Source organism: Centruroides vittatus, unplaced genomic scaffold (assembly GCF_030686945.1).
Source record: "Centruroides vittatus isolate TY-2023 unplaced genomic scaffold, ASM3068694v2 contig_393, whole genome shotgun sequence".
Taxonomy (NCBI): domain Eukaryota; kingdom Metazoa; phylum Arthropoda; class Arachnida; order Scorpiones; family Buthidae; genus Centruroides; species Centruroides vittatus.
Genome location: NW_027122209.1, coordinates 959,276 through 985,198, shown reverse-complemented (window position 1 = coordinate 985,198; position 25,923 = coordinate 959,276). Strand labels below are relative to the sequence as shown.

The window sequence follows — 25,923 nt, the reverse complement described above, 5'->3', positions numbered from 1 at the left end:
AGCTTTTTCTAAATTTTTTATAGATAAAAATACTTTCTTCTGAATATGATAGATATAATATTTAAGATCAACTGTTACATGTGTAAAAATATTATTTTTTATGGGATATTAGTATACTTCAAATAGAAAAAATGTAAAAAAGTTGTTTTTGAATTTAAAATATAAATTAATAACAACAAAATAAGTTAATTATAAATTAATTTAACCAAAAATTAATGGAATAAACTTCAAAATTAAAAAAATATTCTAGTCTGGCATTATTTGTAATCAAACATTTTACATAATTTAATTTAGAATCAAGTATTTGTGAATTACTAGTAATTTTGTTTTTAATTTTATGTAGATATCACAGTACAGTATTATGTGCTTCCAAAATAAGATTAATCAATATAAATCAATTGCATATATTAAAAATCTATTGCTTACTATGCTTTGATTTATAGTAAATGGTAATTGTCAGAATAGTGTCATAGTACCTGTAGACATTTTTTAAGTAGTTTTATTGATTTAATGTGAACATGAAAGGATGAATTTATGATAATGTTAACATGATAAAAGAATAGTTTATTTACAAGCAAGTCATTCAAAAGATATAATTATTCTGTGTACATTATTAAAAAAAATAAAAGTCAAACATTATATTTACATTGTAAGTAGATAAATATTTTGATTAAAAATCTGTAGATAACAAATTTAACATAAAGAATAAAAAGAAATTATAACAGAAAAGACCGTGTAAATTATTCATGAATTACTTCTTTTGTTTTAAAGATATAATGAATAATAATTTCGAATTTGTAATTTGGTATCCATACTATATTGTCACACTTTTAAGCTCATTAAACTTTTTTGTTTAATAATATTTGCTATGAATTTGAATTCAGTATTAAGTAGCAGATATTAAAATCTAAGAAATTAGTTTTTCCTAACACAATGATTCTAATGGATTGTTTTTATATTATTCATAAATGATTCTCCTTAATAAGAATAGTTCTTATAACTTCTATCCAATTTGTGATGAAAAGTGTGAAAGTTAGATTTATTGATTTATAAAAGATCGTCAAGGTACCCAGCCAAGACTCTGTTTCAAATTGAAGCATTTCATCTCATACAGTTCAATTTAGAATGTTAAAAAGCCTGAAGATGGCTATTTAATGTGGAGGAAAACATTTGCTAATGTGAGTTGTTTACCATTTCTGTTGATTTTTGGTTTATGAGATGATAGTTTATTTAATTGATCATTTTTGTTTGATTCAAAATGTGTTTCTATGTAAAAAATGATTCCAATTCCAACACTGTTTTTGGTTTTTGTTCTTTGTTGCTGTTGGAAATCATTGACAAATAACAATAAAGAGTGTTGAGTGAACTTTTGGCATTTGAAAATGCACTTACAAGTTTTCTCGTCTGCTTTGTCTTCAGAACTGCTGATATCAGTATCTACTGATAAGATTCAATTATTAGATGTTATCAATTTAACAATGCTGTCTTTTTGTCAGAGTTTCAGGTTTTATAGCACTATCAATTGTAACAGTCATTAAAGCCTTGTAATCCTTTGATGCAATACCATCACTGTCAAATTTGGTGTTACTGTTTTCCAGTGAAGTTGATGCCAAAAGTCCTACTTGCTTGAAACAATTTGCAATTGTTTCTTGCATTACATTTCTCCATGCATTTTGAAGCATTTGCATAGCATCTAGAATAGAAATAATGATATCAGAATTTGTATTTTTTTCAATGTTTTTTACATGGCATTTTATTACTTGGCATCTGTAATTGACTTTTGACTGTTATTCCCATATCACATGATTGGTAACAAGATGTTAAATTTGGTAGTAAAAACACAAGTGTTACTGCATCCAAATCCTTAATTTTGGGATGAGCAGGACAGTTATCTATAATGAAAAATGAAGAAAGTTGGTTTTGTAACGGAAGGAACGTGAGAGCCAATGCAGCATTTTATTTGCTTTTTTCTCTATTACTCCTGAATGCTTGTATGTGATGGCATAAATCTTAGCTAATTGCACATACAAGTTCCATGGATCATGATAGCTAGATAGATAGAGAGCTCTGCAGAAGCAATCATCTTTTGTTTTTCTCTAATAAACCTAGGAAGTAACTTGCACTCAACATTTGATAGCAATAATCTAACACAAGGAGGAAATGAGCCATATTTAATTGCAATGCATTTCAAAGTTAATCCGTTTTGACAATACCATAACAGAAAATGTAACTGGGTATGTTCATTGAGTCAATTGACTCTAGATGTAAGAAGCTTCATTTTACAGTTTCCATAATACAAAATGCTTGAAATTGTTTGAAAAAGATATTCTTTATTCAAAAATATTACCTTCCGGGAGTCCACTACATAATTTTCAAAACTATTCAAAACTATCCGTTTTTTCGTTATTCGCCCCTAGTGCACGTTACAGGCATTCCATGACAATAATAAATTCCTATTACAAATATACTGAATTATTTATATTGTTATTGGCCAAATGAATAATAATAATTTATATTGTTAATTTAAATGTTTGAAATATGATGCACAATAGGGATGCCTCTAGTGCCTGTTTTTGGCATAACGTTACATGGATGAACGGATGGACGATGGACAGACATGCATTCAATGGGTTATATATATATATATAGATTTGGCATCACATGAAGCAATTTCAAACATTTTGTATAATAAAAAACACTCAACTTTTTCTTCATTCATTCTTTAAATTACAAATAATCATGCCTTGACAATTCTTTGAACTGTTTGTCCAACTTTTACATTCATTTTGCAAAGATTTCAGTTCCCATCCATGCTTTTGTATTAAATGCTTATTCCAAAGGTAAAGTTTTAACTTTTCTGAAGCAACAAGGATGTTCATATTTCCCAACTACTATTAGTCTATGAGTGAAAGAGTAGACATGAATTAGTATGAACTGGAAAGATCTATTTCAGTTGAAAGGGATAGAAACAGAAATGTAAAAGTTGGCACATAAATATGATCTCTTTCAGCTGTTTTATTTTTTACACATCTAAAATGTTTTTATACTATTTTATCGTAAATAATTTTAATGTTTTACTTTTTTTACAAATTTTATTACTGTAATCCATGTATCAACCTCCCACATGTCTCCTGACATCCCTTTCATCTGACAAACTTTTCCACTCAGACTGACTCGTGTCTACTGTTTTCCTGCACAGACTATAGTAATGGAAGCTTGTTTAGTTCTAAAATTAATTTTTTATCTATTCTTAATATTAATTTAACAATTGCTAAGAAAGTATTCATACCTAATGCAATTGTACTTGGATAGATTCAGAGATTTACATTAAGTAAATTAATCACAATCAATTTTAAAATTTTTATTTTGATAATTACAACTTAACAACATCTAATTACATTCTAATAATCCAAGATCTTTAATATATAATTTAATTGTCTAATTTAAAATATGATTTTAATAATTTGGAATAAAAATACTGTAAATAGATTTTTTATCTCAACATGTTTTTTTACTATAAAAATTAAATAAATTATTTAAAACAATGGAGTCAGAATAAGTAAAAAATATCTTACTTAATTGTACTCTCTAATAGTACAATTAAGTAAGATATTTTTTACTTATTACATCTTTTTTCAATACACTTATATCTACTGACAAAGTTGTGTAACGATAATAATAATGATTATAATCCAGATAATAAACAAGTTATTTATATAAAATATAATTACACAATTAAATCTGTATATTTGATAAATAAAAAGATTTTTAGTTTGTGATACTTGGTTAACATTAAAAATCAGACAGATCTGTATCTACTGACACACAAACACTGTTATAAATTCCTAAATCATAGAATTTACTTACCGTAATCCATTTACTACATAAAAGAAAATGCTAAATATCCACTAACAAATTTAACAATTTTTCTATTCATTTCATTTGTTCTTTATGATTGGACAGAATACACTGTATTAATTTGAAAATACAAATAATTATTTGATTTATAATAATAATTCTCAACTTTAACTTGTATATCACTTTGAATATATTATAAAATAAATATTAATTATTTTATTGAATCTGTCCTAAAATATTTTAAAGTAGCATTGAATACATTGTAAAACATTACCACATATTTGATAACTGATAAAATTCAGAACAACTACAAAACTTTATAGTTAACATTTTTATTACGTAATAATAAAAATTACAAATTTTGAAAAACGCTCACCACTTTTTTATTTTAAAAAATTTCAAAGAATGATAAAAAACATTCAAAATGATGTAAAAGTTCCTTGGATTACAAAATACATACCTCACAACATTTTAATACTGATCTTTTCATTTTCTTATTCACAATTAGTCTAAAACACTTTTGATACAAGAAATTGATGCAAACTGAAACAAACAAAAAAAAAAAAATTCTACAATTTTGCATTAAGCCGTTGATAAATGATTAAGCATTTTTGTTCTGTTTTGTCTGTAATTTTCATTCAAACAATTTACCATATATTTCCGCAGATAAGACGATAGTTGAATCATAAAAAAAGGCCCCCAAAATCCAGGTCATCTTATAGGACAGATACAAAAAAATTAGATTGAATTATGTAACAAAATAAATATTAAAAGTTATGTTTACTGAGCTACTGAAAAAAAAACGGACAATCTGTAATTATTTACTAGTAGAGAGTAGAGTGTGTCCACAAAATAGACTAGCCCATAGGATGTTTTTGTGAATAGTCAAGGTCATTACCCGAATTAGTGTGACTGTTTGCAACAATTGCGAGGCAGTGCTGCCAGATGCACAAAAATAAATTTGTTTCTTCGAAAAATTACAAATAGGACATAATTCCATATATGCTATACAGTATTATTATCCAGATGATGACTGCTGATCTAACCTAAATTCATTGGCCATTGATAGTTTGGGGGTCATCTTATAGGACAGATATATGCTAAAACTATAAAATTTTGATAAAAATTTATACCTTGTCTTATCTGCAGAATGGTATGTAATTACAGAATGCAGTACACAATATTTGAATTATTTCTGTAGTATTTCTAACATAATTATATCACTGAATGACAATTAAGATAAATTTTTTGAAGTTATTCTTTTTATTTGTTCATATTTCCATCAGGATGTAAACTGTCCTGTTCCCAGAAGAACAGTTCTGTATTCCAGTGCCTATTTTGCTGTCTTGCAAATACCATAATTTTTTTGTGAAAACAATAACTGTATTTTTGGTGTCTTCACACAACATTTTGTCAACAGTGTTCCTATTTTAAAATTCTTGATTCTAGAACATGAACATATTTATATATATTTGTGAGCACAAGAACATATTTATGTTCTATGATACGCTTCTTGAAATATGATACGCTTCTATAAATCAATAAAGTAAATTTTAAAAAGAAGCCAAAATTTGTGTTTGCTCAATAACAAAGAAGTATAAATACTTCTATGTTTTTCAAGAAGTAGAAATGCTCTTTTATGGTTTTCAAAGAGAATTTTGTATTTTTTTTAATTTATAAACTATGTCCCTCAGAACATTGCATTTGTCTCTCAGTTTAGACCTCACTGTTACAATATATGGTTGACAGGACCGATTTCCATATTCTAATAAATAAAACTAATTAGAATTAACAATTACATTATAGTCTTGTTTTATGCAGAGATTGTCAGCAGTTATTGTGCAAATGAAATTCTGCATAAATTTTTGCTTCATTCCGAGAACTAATTAGCTCAATGGCTAGGTAGTATAAACAGAGACAATCATTTACAGTTAACAGAAAAACATTAAAATGTGTTTTACATTATCCTCCCTATAATTGTGACTTTGGTTTTGCTACTATGTAACAAAACTAGTCAAAGGAGTTTTTGTTTCAGTTTCACATGACACATGCTATACACACAACTTTTTCCTGCTTTCTTCATGTCTGCATTTGAACCTTCTATTTTTGTTTCATCTTAACAATTTTTTTCAAAGATAGACTGTAGGAAAATTGCTTCTAATTTTTACACAGTTACTTTTACTCCACAATAAATTTCATAATAATAGTCAGCATGTGCATTTAAAATCAGAATTTATCCCGAAGATTAAACTATTTGTCATCTGCATATCTCAGTCCCATTTAAAATCAGACCCAACCATATTATGAAACATCCCAATAATAGTAAATATAAATTCTCAGTATAAGATTTTTACATTAGTATTAGTATTAATATTATTAAAAAATAATTTTTAGAAAAGAAAATACAATACCATATTTAATCAAATAAGCTACACTCTTGAGTAATCTGCATATCCCATTTTTTTACTTTCCCAGCTCTGTTATATATAGCAGAGGAAAAGTATAGTGATTGGTCAAAAAATGACCCTCCAAAGATTTTTATAGTTTTGGACTTGGGACCTTGAAACATCAAGAAATGTAAAAAAAATTTATGCATTTTTGCTGTATGTATGGATGTTAGTATGTATGGGGTGCATGATTTTGTTCACTCTCTTTGAAGCTTATTAACTCCTGTTCTTTTTGTTAGAAATTTCTGAAATTTCCAACAAAAAGAAATTTTGCAGGGAGGTTTGTGTATTAGGGGATTGATGCTATTAAATTTTGTAGTTAAAGGTCAACAGGGTGAAGAGATAAAGGGGAGGTTGTGTGTTGTATCTTGAGTAGGGTTGGACTTAATGACGATTTTATTCATTATTAGCATTTACAATTTTTTATAAAACCCATCCCTACCCTCAAAATTAAGCTTTTTGTCATTTTATAATAGTTAAAAAATATAAAATCTTTTTAAAATGAAATATCATAGCAAATGGTGCCACATGCAGTTTTAAATGTTGGTCAGAAAGTTAAGTAACTCATTGCAGAATTTTTTTAAAATATTGATAAAAAAAACTTGACCAATTTTTACGTATCGAACAAATTTTACTCATTTACGGTTGTAACACAATAGCAACCTTTCCTTTAACTGTTTTGTAGCATTCAATATAATAACACTCAGTTTAAAGTTCATATAGTATTAAAAGATAAAAATGTAGGATGTCCCCAGTTTTGCCTGTTTTTATATTTGATTCTAGAATCAATATTTGAATAGAGCAATTTTATTAATCTATATATATAATCAAGACGAGATGATGATGATGATGATGATTGATCAGCGCAGAGCCCAAACGGTTAAGCGTTGAAAGTTGAAATTTGGTACACAGAGTATGTCAAGAGAACGCACACTAAGAAGGGATTTTTTTGAAATACCTCCCCACAAGGGAGAGGGACAGGATTAAAGCTTAACACTTCCATCAACAAGTCAACAATGGAAGTGTTAAGTAACAATGGAAGTCTCAAGTAACAATGGAAATGTTAAGTAACAATGGAATTGTTAAGAGAAAGCGACGTGCAAGATGCAGATGCAGTTTTTTTCGTTTTTGCAGGAAATCGAACATATTTTTAGACCCATCTAAAAATTCTCTAATTAGTCCGGAAACAGGGAGACCCAATTCTTGCATTCTGTGAAAATGGGTAAGGTCAACTATTACGTAATAATCTTAATCTTCGCTATCGTTACTTTTGCCTGAGCAACGCCGGGCCTACCTGCTAGTACTTCAATAAAATATCACTGATTTATAGATCAATGAATAAAAGAATTAATAAATGAGTAATTATTTATTGTGACATCGTAACAATGCCAGGCTGCAATTTTTAATCATATTTTTATTATATTTAATTTAAAACATAAGCTCTCCACCTGAAATTAGTAGTGGCTTGCCCCTGTACATCATACTTTTCCTTTAACAATAGAGCTGTGCTGGTCATCTATCTAACTCCTTTCAGGGGAAAATTTTTGAATTGAAATAACATGACTTCTAGTTTGCATCAGAAGTTAATAGGGTCTCCTGCCCTTAAGGTTTTCGTGTTTGGTCTTGTCTTTTATCTATCTATGGCTGCATTCACACTGCCAACAACAATGATCACAGATCCTGAACAATAATGACAGCTTGTCTTTTGTCATTTTTGTTCATCATCAGTGTTCACATTGTTCATCAGTTTTCGTCTTAGAGCATGTGCAATGTACATTAGGCTTAGCATTATTTCATGGCTTTCTGCACTTTTAGACCAGATTAGTTTCTTTTAAAATTGGATATGAAGAGTAAAATGTTAACTCTTCGACTTTGACAGAGGAATTTATTACTTTTGTTAAGGAAAATATCAAAATGTCAAAATGATAATCAAAGCCATTCATATTGAGAGAAAAACAAGGTGATTTCCATGATTTGATCCGGAAATTACAATTAAAAGATATCGAAAGATTTTTAAAAATTATTTTAGTACGTCTCCATAGGGCCTCTTTCTTCAACATGATAGGGCCATTCCTCCATCTTGTTCAAAAAATGTGAAAGTTATGTGAAGTTGATTGGCCAATTCTGTCACAACAACAACAAATGTTGAATCTTTGGTACGACAGACTAAGGCAAAAGACCAATGATAATGACTGGTCTGAGCATTTTACAGACAGACGAATGCTAAACCACCAAAGCCGAATGTTATCGGGTGAAAAATGGCTATAATACTAATAATTTAATAGACAATTTGGCATTAGAGGTAGGTGTTAGGTGCCATCTCTTGAAAAAATTTAATAATTATAAATTAATTAAATAATTTAAATAATAATTTAGAATCACTGGAAGAAAAGAATCGGCCTGATTCTAAATTATTATTTAATTAATTTATAATTATTAAATTTATCAAGAGATAGTGTCTAATGCCTACCTCTAATGCCAAATTATCTATTAAATTATTAGTATTATAGCAATTTCTCGCCCGATAATATTCGGCTTTGGTTGTTGTATAGCTTTAAATGTATCGAGTATAGTAAGGATGTTTGATTATTTATATATGCCTTGCCAGGGTTTGTGATGGCTGGTTGAGTGGCTTGGGTGTTGCATGTCGTGGGCACTGAATGCATCCCCAGCTGGCATTGTAATAACCATCGATGGTTATATTGTTAGCTTATATATGCTGGAAGATGGGATCGGACCGAAGGTCCGAGTATCATAATTGGCAACACATCTGCACTGTAAGCAGGAGTTGCGGGTTCGAGTCCCACTTCAGGCTGATTCTTTTCTTCCAGTGATTCTAAATTATTATTTAAATTATTTAATTAATTTATAATTATTAAATTTATCAAGAGATGGCACCTAACGCCTACCTCTAATGTCAAATTGTCTATTAAATTATTAGTATTATAGCCATTTCTCGCCAGATAATATTCGGCTTTGGTTGTTGTGAATTTTTACAATCTTCAATTATAAAAATACAGTAGTCCCTCATTATATCGTGGATTCAGATATATTGTATATTGCACTTTTTTTTTTTTGGTCTCCAAATTCTAAAAGCACTTGAGTCAATAAATTTTAAATTACCAATTGCCATTAAATTTCTTTTTGCAATGAAATACAGTATTTTATTCCTACCATTGTCCTTAAACTACTAATGCAGGTGAAACAATAAAATTGGTGGTCTCATTGCTGATGGAATCAAAGAGTCTATGGAGTGCAGAGAAACTCAGTTACTAGATAATGATATGTTTTTAGCAGCAATTTATGTTGATCCAAATTACAGATTAATGCTATCAGAGGATCAGTTAACCAGAGGAAAAGCAGCACTACTTGGTTGAGTGAAAAAAATTGTAGAAAAAAAGCAATCAGATCACGTGGACTCTCCTCAGCTTGACAAATCACTTGCTACTTCTAGTTCAGAATTTGATGATGATTTTGAAAAATACCTTAATCACCAAGGAAAAATAAAAAAGAGATGCATTGAAGCTCAAGCTAGTAATAGTACCAACAATGGAGTAGATGCAGCACTATCAGCAAGTAATGAGAAGTTCCACTTTGATTTCTATCAGGCTTTAACTTTAGTGGAGAAAGTAGGTCGTAAATCAAAGTTAGAGGTGATAAGATGCAATAAAGTAATATCCATTAATAATTCAAGATGCAAGATTTTGTGCTACTGCTCTACCATCTATCCAAATCAGTGTAGAAAGGCTATTTTCAGCACTCAAAATAATAAAATCTGATTTGCGTGCTTCGATGAAAGAAGATTTAATTGAGAGCATATTGTTTTTGAGAAGTAACTTAATCTAGTAGATTAAAAGAAGAGTTTTTAGTTTTCACTTTTAGTAGTTTTATTAGTTTTTTCCTTCAGATTTTTGTTTTAGTTTTCTTCAGTATTGAATAAATAGTTTAAATCAAATATGTACTTTGTTTTGTAATTTGCATTAGATAAATGAAAAAAATATATATCTACAGCCCTTTGAATTTTAAATTCTGATTACTGATTAGGCTAGCATATAATGTGATCAAAATTCAAAAAACAAATAAAGTAGTCTAATGAGTCATGTGGCAATGATGAAATATTGTTATTGAGGAGTAGGAGTAGGAGTAACATTTAAAAATCCAACTCTGGAGTAGGAGTAAGAGTAACCTCAAAATCACGACTACTCCACAGCCTTGGTTATATCACACTTTTTCTTTGTCTCCCGACAAGCACAATATAACGAGGGGCTATTGTATAATAAATTTGAAATGTTAATTTATGACACTTCTATACTAACATATGACAAAGGTGATGCAATTAAAGATATATTTTTTGAAAGTGTCTTGTACTGCTTTTAGATTAAAAACAAAACTTGGATAGATTGCCAGGCTATAGCATGTTTTCAGTAATTGAAATTTAGATAAATTTTGCTTAAAATAAATGAATGTCTAAGGTTTTTATAGAAACATACACAAAATAATATAATCTTCAATTAAACAAATTATAAAATTTAATTGTTTTCTATTTAATATAATTTTTATCCATTAGAAAAAACTATAGTCATTTTTATTGAAAACAAGAACTAGATTAAATTTTAAATGATCTAATATCTAATTCATAAATATTTGATTAATTAATTAATTTCATAAAAAGACTAATTGAAAATTAAATTAGAATAGCTTAATTAGGAAATTTTTAATGAAATTTATGAAAGACTATAATTTTTGATAGACGTAGAACTAAAGAAGTTTAATATAGACATTAAAAATTTTATTTATTCATATTAATTTTTATTACATCAATGTTGTACAATATTCAACTTCTAACACAAATTCATTACAGCCAGAAATAAAAAATTTTCTAAAAGTAAATAAAACTTATTTCATCATGAAAACAATTTAATTTATTAATTTATATATTAAAAATTGTAATTTTCTTTGTTATTCTTTTAAACAGACTTGTCATATTAATTAATATATATTCATTACACTGTCGTCAATTTGTAAGCAAGATTTATCTACTTTGCATTTTGTTAAGTCATTTTTCACTTTCACTTGCACAAAGTTTAAGTTACAATGACTAAGACAATTATAACTGTAAAAATGTTTCCCATTTATTTCAGAAAAATTTCATCATTTTATAAACAGCTAAATAAGTATTTTATTAAAAATCGCTTGTATTGTAATGATTATATAATATAAACACACAATATTCTTGTTATAATAGTATTAGCTATTTCAATATTAAAAACTTTAAATTTTTGCTTCTATTTTAAAGGACAAACCTTACTAGTTTATAAATATTAATCTAAAAAAAGTTCTTAAATGGTCTTTGTTCAAAAGTTGAAACAAAAATGTTTTGTCAGAACTAAAAAATATTGGAAAAATTTTAATGAAAGTTAAATCTATTACCAATTTTTGATAAAATTTATCAGGAATATGAAAATCCTTAAATCTTAACATCAACTTTACTTAATGATTTCATATTGACTTAATGATTTTCATATTACTTAATGATTGCTCCAAAAAATTTGGATAAAAGCTAATATACTGTTTTCTGATATGTTAATTTCAACAAAATGCTTTTATATTGACTTTAAAAAAATTGGAAACAGAACTACAAAATGAAATGGTTCCATTAATTAAATATTCTTTCAAAAGATAATTCAAATATGTCTCACTAATCTTATATAGCTTTGCAGATTAAAAAATTCTGAACGTATCACTAACGTTTTCTATCTTCGAATTTATTTTAGAAAATAAATTCGAAGATAGAAAACATCAGAAACTGGAAATTTGAAAATTAGAATAAAACCAGAAAATATTTATAAAACATCTGAAGAAGACCCTAAAAAGTGGGTTCAAAACATTAGTGATACGTTCTGAATTTTTTATCTGCAAAGCTATATAAGGTTAGTGAGACATATTTGTATTATTGCTTTGTTCATTGGATGGGGTTGATTGAAAAGATAATTGAAATTTAAAAAGTGAAACATGTTAATTCTCAATAAAAAAATATTTTATGAGAAAATTTCATACAAAACAGTACTCCAATAGATTTTTTTTCTCATAGCTAACCAAAAATATTTATCCGTCCTATAATAATCTTTCATTAGAATTGCCATTACTAATATATTACTAAGTTAATGATGGTAATTCTGATGAAAATAAAAAGTAGTTATTAGACAATAATTTAATAAATTATTATTATAATAAAAATATAACAAATATTTGCTTTGTTAGAACACACTGTAAATATCAGTTTTCCTGAGCACTTTTAGGCAATCAACCTGAAAGTGCACAACGACAAAGCTACAATAAAGCAAACTTTTGTTACATTTTAAAGGAATTTGCAGTTATTTTTCGTTATTTATTTTATAATAATAATAATTTTTTAAACGAATATCTCATATAGATTAATAAACAACTATAACTATAGATTAATAAACACATGATTTATCAACTATTTACATAATTAAAATCAATCTTTATAGACTGATCTTTCCCAAGCTTTTCTAACTTATTCTCCTATGATAATTCCTATTGTAATTAGCATCTTATCCCATAAATTGCAAAGCGATTAAAGAATATTACTATTGTCATTTAAATGAAATATCTTAAAACATACAATTCATTTTTATTAGAAATTTATTCTTTTAACAAAAACACTTTACTGGATCCAACAGACATGAACAACACAAAATGACAAGCCATTCTTCAAGAACTTTTGAATATTGAAAACACTCATCTTTAAGAAGACATCTACAATCATAGAGGTTATTATCCATTTCTATTTCATATTCTGATTCTTAGGTTTTCAGTGGACTGATATTTTTTTTTTCTAATGAATTAGTACCAGGCTGTGGATTAAAATTCTTGGAAGTGCTAGTGTAAAAATAACAGAAAAATATATTAAGGAGAGAAGTACCAATAATTCTATTACCTCCAAGACATAACATAATATATTTTGCATATTAAAAGTTTAATAAAACTAATTTGACTGAAAATGTTTGTAACTATATTGTTTTTGCTGTTTTTAAACATTTCAGGAGTATCCAGAACTAATTTAAGTATAGAATTCTTTTATAATTAATTTTATATTGTCAATTTGTTATTTTAAATAACAAATAAACATCACATTATTACTTTAAACAAGATACTAGTAATAATCCAAAACTAGTATCAATTCTGTACAGAATACACTGGATAATCTTATAATATAGTACATGAAATCCTCGTTAATTTCAACTCAGTTCAAATCCCATTAGTTCATAACTGTACTATTTGTGCTGGCTGGGAATATAGAGATTTACATGTTAAGGAATTCAGTTAGTTCAAAATTTGGAGTGAAAAGTCTGTCCGAACTGTGATATACATATGTTAACTTGTTTAGATTAAAGAATCACCATACCATAACAGAACAATAGATCAAAAACAACTCTAATCTGGTCAATATGGCTTTGTTTTTACAGTAACACATTTTCGGGTGTCATCTTACATACAGACTACTCTTTTTTCTCTTATATCATAAAATATGATTGGATTCAGGATTGCAAGATTGGGCTATAAGTAGCAGATTCAGATATCCATAGAGCTCTAGACAACATCTGGACAACTTACTACTTTCTGGGTAACTTTACAAATAATTTGGGCTACATTTCAAAAGCTTTACTTTTTATAAGACCTATCTGGCAACCTGTGAGGTTCTCTTTGAACACACATGATGTTTACCTGCAATTTATTTATATTACTATTATTAATTAATGAAAATAGCATTCTGTATATGTATGAGGGCCATTCAAATAAAACTCAACCAATAACTTTATTTAGTAGGTACTGTACAGTACATTACATTAAAAGTAATCTCTCTGATGAGTAAGGCACTTGTCCCATTATGATACCAGATGTTCGTTTCCTTGCTCATAGAACTCTGGGTTGATGTTGGCACCATTCCCAAATTGTCTTCCACCTCAGCGTCCAATTGAACTTATGCCCTTTCAGGTAATTCTTAAGCTCTCAAAAACATGGAAATCACAGAGACAAGTCAGGACTGTATGCAGGATGCTGGAGTGTTTCCATTTGAATTTCACAAGAGATTCCTGCACGATGCACGCAGTGTGAGGGTGGGCATTGTCATGAAGGATAACGACACCTTGGGAAAGCAGACCAGGCTGCTTGGACTTGATGGAAGCTTGAAGAGATTTTAAACTTTCCACATACTGAACAGCATTTATGGTGGTTCCACAGGTGGTAAACTCCATCAGCTCAATTGTTGACGCATCCATGCTTGAAAGATGGATGGAGTATCTGCCTGATGTGCTAAACAAATGCAGTTTGTTTGTAGGCTCACATGACATTTCAGCATGAGCCTACAGTGTTTCCAACTATATTTCAAATGGAGAATGATTCGCTGCACACATTCCATGCTTTGATGTATCCATTGGTTGGGTTTCATTTGAATGAACCTCATAGCTGTATTTAGGGTTTCTCATTTCCCAGTCTTTTGCTTGTCCCGGGATTCTGGTATAAAAGTGAACTGTTCCCGGAATAGAATGAATTATTTTTAAGATATACAAAATATCTTAAAACCAAATGATATAATTATTTTTCATTTTTTAAAGTAATTTAATACATTCTGCAACCTCCAAAATCATATTAATAATGCTGTGTAAGATATATGAAGCGTGCAATGCCATAATGCTGTAAATGCCAAAAACAAACTTTTCAGGAGAGAGAAAAAAACACTTTTTCTAATGAACAAACTTTAATCAAATGCTATAAAAATTATTTTAACAATTTACACTTTGGAATAAAACATTGGGTTTAATTTCAAACACCTAAGTATGATGGTAAGGAAACAAAAAAAGTTTAAAAACAGGGTTAGAGCCATAACATTGTAAATGCCAAAATTGTGCAAGTGCATAAAGTTGTAAATACCAAAAACAATTGCGATCATAAAATTTTGTCATTCATAAAATAAATGTTTCTACAGCTGAAAAACAGTTTTGAATACCGAAAACTTACATTTAAATTATTAAACACAATTTACAAATTCAATATCAATTTTAACATTAAAAACTGGCAATAATCTATTAGTGACTGCTTCCTGGCTTCAACAATGTTGGGCCCACAGTTTTGGTACTTGAACTGGGCTTTAATCTTTATCAATTGTAATATAATTATGATAAATAAAGGAAAATATAAACAATAAGGTATTAATTTAGTGTAATAAAAGTTAAAATGTATTTAAAAACTTCAAATTTGAAAGATTAATGGAAGTCTGAATATCATTTTGAAATATCAAATAATAAGGTGATACAGGTTAACTATTAATAAACTGGGATTCAGTTATCTGGTTCTGCATAAAAAAATCACTGTGTTACAAATTGGAATAACAAAATGATGTAAATGTAAACCGCAACATTTTACGTGCCAAAAGTCACGTGGCTTGCACTTTGGCACTTAAAATGTTATGGCTTGCACATAAATTTATCTTCAAAATATAGCCACTTAGAGCGCCACCATCGCCACAATATTTTTTTGGAGGAAAAAACATTGCATTTAAAATTCATTTCTTCAATAAAACGTATTTTGAAAAAAATGGCATTTACAACCTTATGGCATTGCATGCTTCATATATTAAAAATTACCTTTGAATTACGTAGAAATTTTCACAAATAGAAAAAATTTATTAAAGATTGCTGAAAACTGCATACAACAATGACAACAATAAAAATGCTTTGAATTGAGTTGAAAATTTAAAAAAATGAACTTAAAAGGTAATCTGCACACAAAGCTAGAACTAATTTAAAATCGTAAACACAAAAAACCTTTCACACGTTGTTTCTAGCAAACAAATTAGTGAGCACAAACGTTTTCGGCCGTTTTAAAAGGCCTACTTCAGGTGCACTGAGGACGGTTGGAAAGTCCAATTTGCTATCCGACTTTCCAACCGTCCTCAGTGCACCTCCAACCGCCGAAAACGTTTGTGCTCACTAATTTGTTTGCTAGAAACAACGTGTGAAAGGTTTTTTGTGTTTACGATTAAAAGGTAATTTTTGTGATTTAAATAAAACATAATAAAAAATATTATTGTAAATTTTTATAAGATTTTAAAAAGCAAAGATGATCAATACTACCATCACTCAATCTAATTCTTATTTTACTAATGAAAAGTCCCACTACCAAGAATGCCTTTTCCGATTCAATTGATGTGAGTGGAATCATGTTTAATGCATTTAATAGAAGACAGATGTTATGTGTTTTTTCACCTGTAGCCTGGAAGATTTCTAGTTCGTTTTTGAGATTGTAGCACTTCTTTTGCTCTCTAGTATTCTTGATTTGTTTAACTCATCTGCTTTAATAGAAACATCCAGCTTATAATCCAATAATTCGGCAGTTCGTTTGTCTTTAATAACCAGGTTTATGAAGAAAAACTTCATACTTGCACGCTTCGTACTCATTTCTATCCATGCCCAATTTGCACAACCTGGCATTATGCAGTTATTGAAGCCACTGGGCATAGTTAAAAATTAAGACAGCATAAGCACAATTATTCCAGATGTTACAGGTTCTGACAAGTACAGAATTTTCAGAGTCCTGTCACAAATAAGCTACATATTGATTATTGACTATTTGTGACCTGCCATAACGAGCAAAAATTTAAAAAAACTAATAAGTAGGTTTAAAATTAATAAATACAAATGTATTCTGACAGTTTATGAGTTAATTATACTTTCTATTTGCAAAATTTCCTCAACCTTAACACAAAATAAGAAAAACGTGAACTTTTAAGAAATTTGCGGGATTTTGCAGGATTTCCCGGAAGAAAAGAATTTCCCGGAATATTTCTCGAGTTAAACCGAGATCCCATTTGAGAAATCCTAGCTGTATTCTGTTTGCTTAATAAATTATATCAGTTACATGACATTTGGAGTATTGTACAGAACTATGTAAATCTCAGATAAGTCAAAACTCAATAATTTGAAGTCACAATTATTTTGTTCCTTGACTTTTGAACTCTCTCTCTCTCTCCTATATATACAGTAAGATCCTGCTTAACGCTGCCTTGCTTAACGCTGATTCAATATAACATGGTCTGCTGAAGCCTAAAAAATATCTCAAAATTTACGTTGATTTAAATTATCATGACATTTCATTGATTTGTATATAATACAATTATTTACTAACATGAACCAATCAGATAAAGGTAGAAAAATGGTGTACTTTCTTTAAATCTATGTTTGTTTGGTGCAATTTTGGAAAAAAAATATAACATCATGGATGCCATAGGCAATATCGACTTCACTTGGCAAAAACTGATAAATGCACAAACGAAATGTGAAAGAAGTTATGGCTGAAGGTATTCAAGAATTCTCAATGAGAAAACCAACTCAAACTAATCAATACAGCAGGACTAGGATATGTAGATGAGCAGGATATTAAGAAGTTACTGCAGGTTTCTAGTGACAGCCTTACCAACGACAACCTTCAAGTACTGGCAGAACAAAGACTTCATGTAAAACTGAAAAATAGAGATTCTAAAAACAAAGAACCCAAAAAATTTCTCTACAGATATCCGTAGTAAAAGTTTGGTAACAATAACCAAAAGCATTGATCAAATTGTAGTGAATGATCCAGATTTTGAAAGGAGTGCAAAAGCAAAACTAAGCATTTTGGATGTGATCTTCTCTACCGACATTTGCTTAAGGAAGAAAAAAGCAACAAATGAAACTTCACAACTTTATTGCAAAAACTCAAGAATTTCAGAAAAGTTGGGACCTTTGTCACAAAAAATGAACTTTACACTTCTGTGTGCATGTTTATGCTATTTAACATATATTATTAAACAAATTAATATAAAAACTTAAAATTAAAGTAAAATTTGTTTATTTTTGGTTGCATGTTTCCCTTTCCCTATTTACTCTGTGTTAAAATGACCTCATTTAACGCTGTTTCATTTAGCACTTTGTTGTCTAGGAATGCACCCCCTGCATTAAGTGGGGTCTTACTGTATATATATATATATATGCATACAAATTATAAAGTATAAGCACTATATTTCCATAATTCATTTCTTTAATTGTAAAATGTTCTTCTTTTACTGAAATTTACCTTAAGAGCTCTTTAAATAAATGTTTTTTAAATACAGAAGTAATTCATTGTCATTTATCAATATTTATCTAAAAATCTTTAGTATTATTTAACTCAAAAGAAAATGGCTCTAAATCTCATTAATTAATAATTATTTAAATTATAAAAAAAGTTAAAGAACTTTTCATAAAAATGAACAGATTAGTCACAATAAGAAAATTGTGAAAAGATAGCAATACTTTTTTTGAGTATAATTGTTAATTATAATTAATATTTTAAAAATCAATTTATGTATTAAATTATTTTTTACATAACTTCAGAATTTAAATTAATACAGACAACCATTAGAGCTAGTCCTTCCTCTGTTCCTAAATCTATCTAGGAGTAAAATTGTTTAGAAGACTAAAATAATAAAACTCTATAAAATAAGACAATTTGATTCCATTTAAATAAGTCAAAAGATGAGGATAATGATTATGGATAAAGAAAATTATTTATACATCAAATATCTCTCATGATTAAATTCAAGTAGGGTAAATGTACCAGTTTTGGCCAGTGTAGTACCAGTTCTGGCCAGAAAACAAATTTAACTTAAAAATATAATCACAAATGAAACAAACTTTTATCGTTAACTGTGTGAACAGTTAACAATAAAAGTTTGTTTCATTGAACAGATTTGAATATGTGGTGATTATATTTTTAAGTTAAATTAGTTTTCTGGCCAGAACTGGTACACTGGCCAAAACTGGTACATCTACCCTACTCAAAACTAGAAATATGTTAATAAACACTATACAAATAACCAAAATCCAGTTAAAAGAAATTACAAGAAAGCAAAATTTTCAACCATGTTTAACAAGTATCATCCATTCTTAAATCTCTAACAGGGTTCAAAAACATTATCTACCAGTTGGACCCTCAACTACTATCCAGTATTAACACTTGGGTCATAGGAATCCAGGGTCCACTTGAAATCCAGAGTCGTGCCTCCAGTTTAATTTAGGACAATGCCCATTAAACACGATTGAAAACATTTTGATTTCTTATAATTTCTTCTTGCTGGATATTGGTTATATGTGAAGTGTTTATCTGTCATGATTTATATGCTTTTCCAATTTTACTAGTAGTCTCCAATTTTTGAACATAATGCATCCCTAAAAATTTATACAAAAATTGAATGTCAAAGAAACAGTAGGATTATATTTTATAATGGGTGTTCTATTTCCAAAGAACTAAGAATGAAAATTATAAAATCTCTTATTCAGATGGGAAAGTTTTAGTATTTTTGTAGTGAATATGATGCAAGCCTAAAAACTTATTATTTAAAATGTTAAAACCATAGATTAAACAAAAAGAACAGAAAATAAAATTAATTTTCACAAATGATTTTGCCATTACTGAAATCAAAACTGGTAGAAAGGATCACTGCATGAGTTCAAAATATTTGTACTTCAGTTGAAAATGTATGAAAATGTGAATTTGGCCCATGAAAAATGATTTAGTATCAACATGTTATGTACTAAAGTATGAGTTGTCCATAAGCCAAATATCCAAAAGTTGTGGACCACTTTTCACAAATGTCAAATTTCAGAAGATTAATCATATCAACCAGATAAGAACTGCAATTTTAAAAACTATTAATATTTTGCAAAATATAAGTCATTAATTTATGTTTAATCATTATATCATAAGCATAACTTTACAATGATTAATCATCAATGCAAAAAATCAATGAATTTAAAAATAGTTTCATTATCTAGAATAGGTTCATTTGATTAATTTAGTTAATAATTAACAGAAATCATAAACAAAAATAACATTTTGTGCCTATTTTGAATAACCTTCAAGACATAAAGTTTTAAATACTGTATAGAACATTCATGTATATACAAGTTTTTGATAGTTAACAAACATTTGTAACCACTGTAAATTTTGATTGTTGATTGTGTCATTTTGCAAAACAGAAAATAGTCAAACTATTTTCTATATTAAATCAGTGTTTTGACTTTGTTTTCATGTTAACAGTTACTCTCATTGAAATCCATCTTAAATAAAAAAAGCATTCATTTATAATACTAATATTTAACAAAATCCTATTGGTCTTCCATTTCATGTGTCTAATTTAAATTCTTTATATTCCTTCCAGCATTTCTTATATTTTAAAAAATGAATTCAGATAATTTATCATAAGAATAAAGTATTTTCGTTAAAATAATATAACAAAAATATAATTTCCAAGTATTTTCAAGCCTTTCAGTTCATCATTGGAGATACAAATTACAGAAGAAATTTTGTAAACAATAGATAGAATACTATCCCCAGACAGAAATCTGGTAATGGGCCAATAAACTTGAAAGCACTTGAAAACTTAGGTTAATGTTCTCAAGATCTTCAATAAAGCAGGAAATAGTAAACTTATGGTGATTGAAGAAACAAGTTTTCAGTTAACAGAATATAAATTAAAACAAATAACTTATTAAAATACTGTATTTAAACTCTTCGTTGACTGCATTATATAAATTGTTATGTATACTGCATTGTTTATTTATACTGTATTTAATTTAGATGTCCAATTTGAAAAAGTATATACAGTAATACCTCGATTTTCGTTGACTTTGGCTATTGTCGATTTCGGTTTTCGTCAATATTTTTCACAAAAAATTTGTCTTGGTTTTCATCAATTGACTTAGATTTCGTTGGCGTGCTCAAGTGACCTTGCTGCTAATTTTGTGAAAATAAAGAGTGACCCACACGTTTTCCAGCACAGTGTGGTGTTATTTCTCGTTGTGGGAACATTACCTCGTGACGACCCACCATTGGCCAATTGTTCCGTTCCTGAACACTGAGAGTTCGGCTGTGGGTTTGCGCTTTGCCACGGCGGGCTGGTCATGTGAAGTTTTCCGGGTTTTCTCCACGTCTGTAATGCCTGAATAGGGGCCAGTTACCCTTAAACTGATTTCCCGGAAGGCATTATTCCCCTCGATATGACCATCATAAACACATACAACTAGTATTACATGACAATTACATCACACTTTACCACGGGGCGATGTAGGCTAGAAGCTCACGTCCAACCAGCTTCTACAAGACGAGACATTATCCCGCATGTCTAGCCAAACAATTCCATTGCTTTCATCTTAATGCTTTTATCTTTATGCTAATTAGTCTTTTATGTTAATTTCTTATTGCTTTTAGTATTTAACGCTATATTAATTCTCTATAAAATGTGTTTTTGGTATGTATTTTGGAGTGTCTAGAACAAATTAATTGGATTTACATTGATTCATATAGAAATAATTGCCTCGGTTTCCATCGGTTTCAAATTTTTCCGACTGTTTTCGAATGGATTATCAATGAAAACCAAGGTATCACTATATATATATATATGTTTGTTTTACTTTATTAGAGAAATAAGATTAACACTGAATTGTTTGTGTGAAAATGATAAAGAAATAAAGAAATTATAAGCATGTTTTCTTGTGGATTAATCATTTAAACCTTTTAAGATCATATATCAAAGATATTTAAAATTTATTAAATTTTGTTTGCTTATCTTGTATACTTTCTTTCTGAATCTAATTTTAAATATATGTGCTTTATTATTATTACACTTATTACCTAGAAAAATTTAATGTTTTAAAAAAGATTTAATAAACTGAATCCTGCCAATAAAATTTTATAAAAATGTTCAAAAAATATAAGAAATGATAAAACACTTTCAATATAATTTTAAACAGTTTTAAAATTTATTCAAAAAACTTAATTTTTATATCCTACTTATATATATAAAATCTATTGTTTAAATATAAATATAAATATGATATTTGTTATAAAATATTCATATAAATGCATTATATTATGGAAACTGATTTGTATGTTTTATAATCTACTTTTCTTATAAATAAATTTATCATGAATTCTGTTCAAGTTTATCAAATTATAAATATTGCTCCAAACTTATATTTCAAAGTTTGAAATACTAAATCATACCTAAGGAAGAAAAACTTTCAAATGACATCAATGAAATTAATAAAAAAGTTATTAGATTACTACCTCTTTAAAAAAATTCTTTATCCAGTTACTTAATTTATAAGTTAATGAAACTTAGAATGGATAATTTATAATCTAAATCGTATATTTCTTATTACTATATATGATTTCTATATAGTTGAGTGACATTTAGTAATTCCAAGATTTTAAAAATGAGAAAACAAATATCAATGTAAGTTTGGAATATAAAATTCTAAAAAAATATTTTAACTTCTATATAAAATTTCAGTAAATTTATTTTAAATTTTAACTTTACTCACATGTACAAAGAAAATGATATTACTAAAAGGAGAGAGAAAACAAAAAAACTACTTGGAATTAATACAAAACATTCTAACTGATATTGGCTAAATAAACATTACATAAATTAATGGAAGAATAAAATTTTGATAACTTTAAAAGTATACTATTCTAATAAATTAGCATAAAAAAATCTACAATGAAAAATACTATTCATTCAATAGGAATAATACATTTTATATGACACAACATATATGAAATCTATTGTTTTATCATATTTTAAAATAACTGTTCAAGTTGTGAAATCCTTAAAAATACTGCATTCAGATATAGGTGATTGCACTAATGTAATAAGAGAAATAAAGATAGCAATTAATGAGTCTGATGAGTCACTTGTGTATGTGCAACAAAATAAAAAATGAATATAATATGACAATAAATGACATTCTTATTACAGTTTCATTTATTCCATATTCTGAATTTAAGCAGAAATATATTTTTAAAAGTTGTTCATATAGTAAAAGATATTCCAATAAAGGTGCAGTTATGCTATAAATAGAAGTGTTATGTAATTTATAGCAAACTGTTGTAAATCTCAAAATGTAATACAATACAATTCTATTGAAAAATAAATAAATTTTAAGTAAGATTATCTTTTCTGATATAATTATATGATAAAAACAAAAAATTACAGTACTAAAATAATAGAATTAGTTAATCATATTCTTGTATTTATTTTGGCTAATGCAGTGTATTTATATTATTTATTATTGTTGTTAATTTTCTTTATTTTTAACTGTTGAAAATTCTAATCCATTTTTCTTTACAATCAAATAAGTTCTAGTAATTAAAATTATTGATAAATCATTAATCAAACTCTCATCTACATTGCTGAAAATTCTAATATTAAAAATGTTTTCATTATTAATAAATTTTCATTGTAACTATTGCTATTTTAATGTCACTTGTTCATTTCTTGTTTCCCCTTTTTTGAACAATCACATTTCAGCTAAGCTTCATACTGATTAAGACAACTAAGCTAACTAGTTATACAAGTTATTCATTATATCAATTTTTTCTTAATAAATTAAATGTCTTAGTAAAAAAAAAATAATAAATTTATAATCTTATATGTTACTGAATCTAATATGTACTTAATAATCTTACAAGTTTCATCAAATGATATAAATCTTGATAAGACAACTTTATCATATCTGCAATTTTTTGATAACTATAAATACAGATGAAACTTGTGTTATATATTACTTCAAAACAATGTTCATTCCTTACATTATACACATACTACATAATTCCCACGACAATTAATTTTTGCATTATTTATTTAATTATTAATAGATGAATTTTTTTCAATTCTAAGTTTGATTTTCTATTCTTTAAATTCCTTCTCTCCACTCATTGTTGATCTATTCTTTTCATGTTTATTTTGGGATGACCTCTTCCCTTTCCAGACAATAATCATTCTAATTCTTCTTCAATTATCATTTACTCTCCTCAAACAACATTCTGCAATATGCCAAATTATATCATTCTCTCTTTCAATATACAATTCTTATAAAGCACAGTTTTTATACATAGAATATTCACTGTTGTTTTGAATATGTGATCAGATATTTAAGTATTTTTATTGAGATTAATATAAAATATTCAAAGCTGAATTCTGTTAACATCAATGTTTTTGTTTAGTGATTTATTGTCACTACAATTTATAAATCTATTTTTCTTGTCAAATGCATAGAGCAACCAAAATAAAAGATGTGGGATTATTGGAGGAATAAGTATGGTCGGTTCACACATTTCTTGGATGTTATATAGATTACTCCTGGTGGAATTTCAGGACTTTGAATATACATCTGAACTCAGGGACCGAGATGAGTTCAACGATACCTTACTTTTGGGCCGGAGATGAAAAATAACAAAGTTATCATATTTACGATTTCTTGCCTTTCACAATGCATTCTACGCGATTTTAGAGTTAGTTTTTCACTAGGTAGTGCCACCTAGTGCTTGTAGTTCAGTATACGTTTCTTTTTTTTCTTTTGTTCATGAACTACCGTGAATCAATAACTAATGACGTTAAACACTGGGTGGCCTGCCAGAGGCTCCCCTCCAGGAGGAGTCCGTCGAGAGCACGAACAGTCAAATGCCACCTAGTGGAAAACTAACTCAAAAATGGTATAGAATGAATTGTGAAAGGCAAGAAATTGTAAATATGATAACTTTGTTATTTTTTGTCTCCGGTCCAAAAGTAGGGTACCGTTGAACTCGTCTTGGTCCTGAGTTCAGATGTATATTCAAAGTCCGAAATTTTACCGGGAGTAATCTATACAACAGCCCATTTCTTGTTGGGTGATAGGGGGTAAGTTTGGCATTGTAAGAGGCGTAACTCATCAATCACCCGAATATTTTCAAGCGTTAGAAAAAGCTAATTCAATCTGACATTCAAGAACACTTAACCTACTTACCCATATATCGGCCTCTGCATTGCCCGTTTCTTTCGAGAATTGACCAATTCATCGAAAGAAATAGTACAATTTGCAACGAAATCGTCGGGAGGTATAGCGGCATCATGAAAGACAGTCAATCCTAAGAGTTGGGCATTGTGCACTTCGGAAGTAAAATATTCGTTCCAGATCGGCTTAGAAGTTTTCTGCTTAGTCGAAGATCGATCAATATGAATTTCATCGACGTCGATAGATACATAAGGGTCAATTAACATCTGTTGTTGTTTGCCAACGACATTTGCATGTCGCGTTGAAAATTCGGTTGGACGTAAATCAACAGCTTCACATATCTTCAGTTTCACGGTACCGGTGAAATTTGGCATTTTGATCGCTCACTTAGTTCCGTGACCGATCATGATAGATGTGCATCGACGCTTCTTTATTAACGCACTTCTTTTCCCATTTATTTCCGATCGCCGATGTTTTCTTTCATTTTCGATCAACTAAATGTCGATAAAGACAGCCCATAATCCATTGCGGAAACATCGGGAAGAAAGATGAATACGTCCTCTAACGGAACGATTTGTTAACTTTTTTTAATCAAGAATTTATTTTAAAACTAATATGAACAGTGATTTTATTATTTTTAATATTTACGAATTTTTATAATGATTAATCATCATATAACTTTTTATTTTAAATAAATAAAAATGATCCCTTCCGTAACGAATATTCTATTTTGCTTGACTATAATG

At 28.3% G+C, this 25,923-nt stretch overlaps 1 protein-coding gene across 1 annotated transcript in view; it reads right to left on the bottom strand.

The window, feature by feature from the left end:
- LOC136976075 (calcium-independent protein kinase C-like) overlaps nt 1–25,719 on the bottom strand; it is a 102,895-nt gene extending 77,176 nt beyond the window's left edge. Inside the window, 2 exon segments of the mRNA XM_067271280.1 lie at nt 25,190–25,224; nt 25,227–25,719. Coding sequence (XP_067127381.1) covers nt 25,190–25,224; nt 25,227–25,551 — 360 coding nt within the window. The 5' untranslated portion in view covers nt 25,552–25,719.
- Between the last annotated feature and the right edge of the window lie 204 nt (nt 25,720–25,923).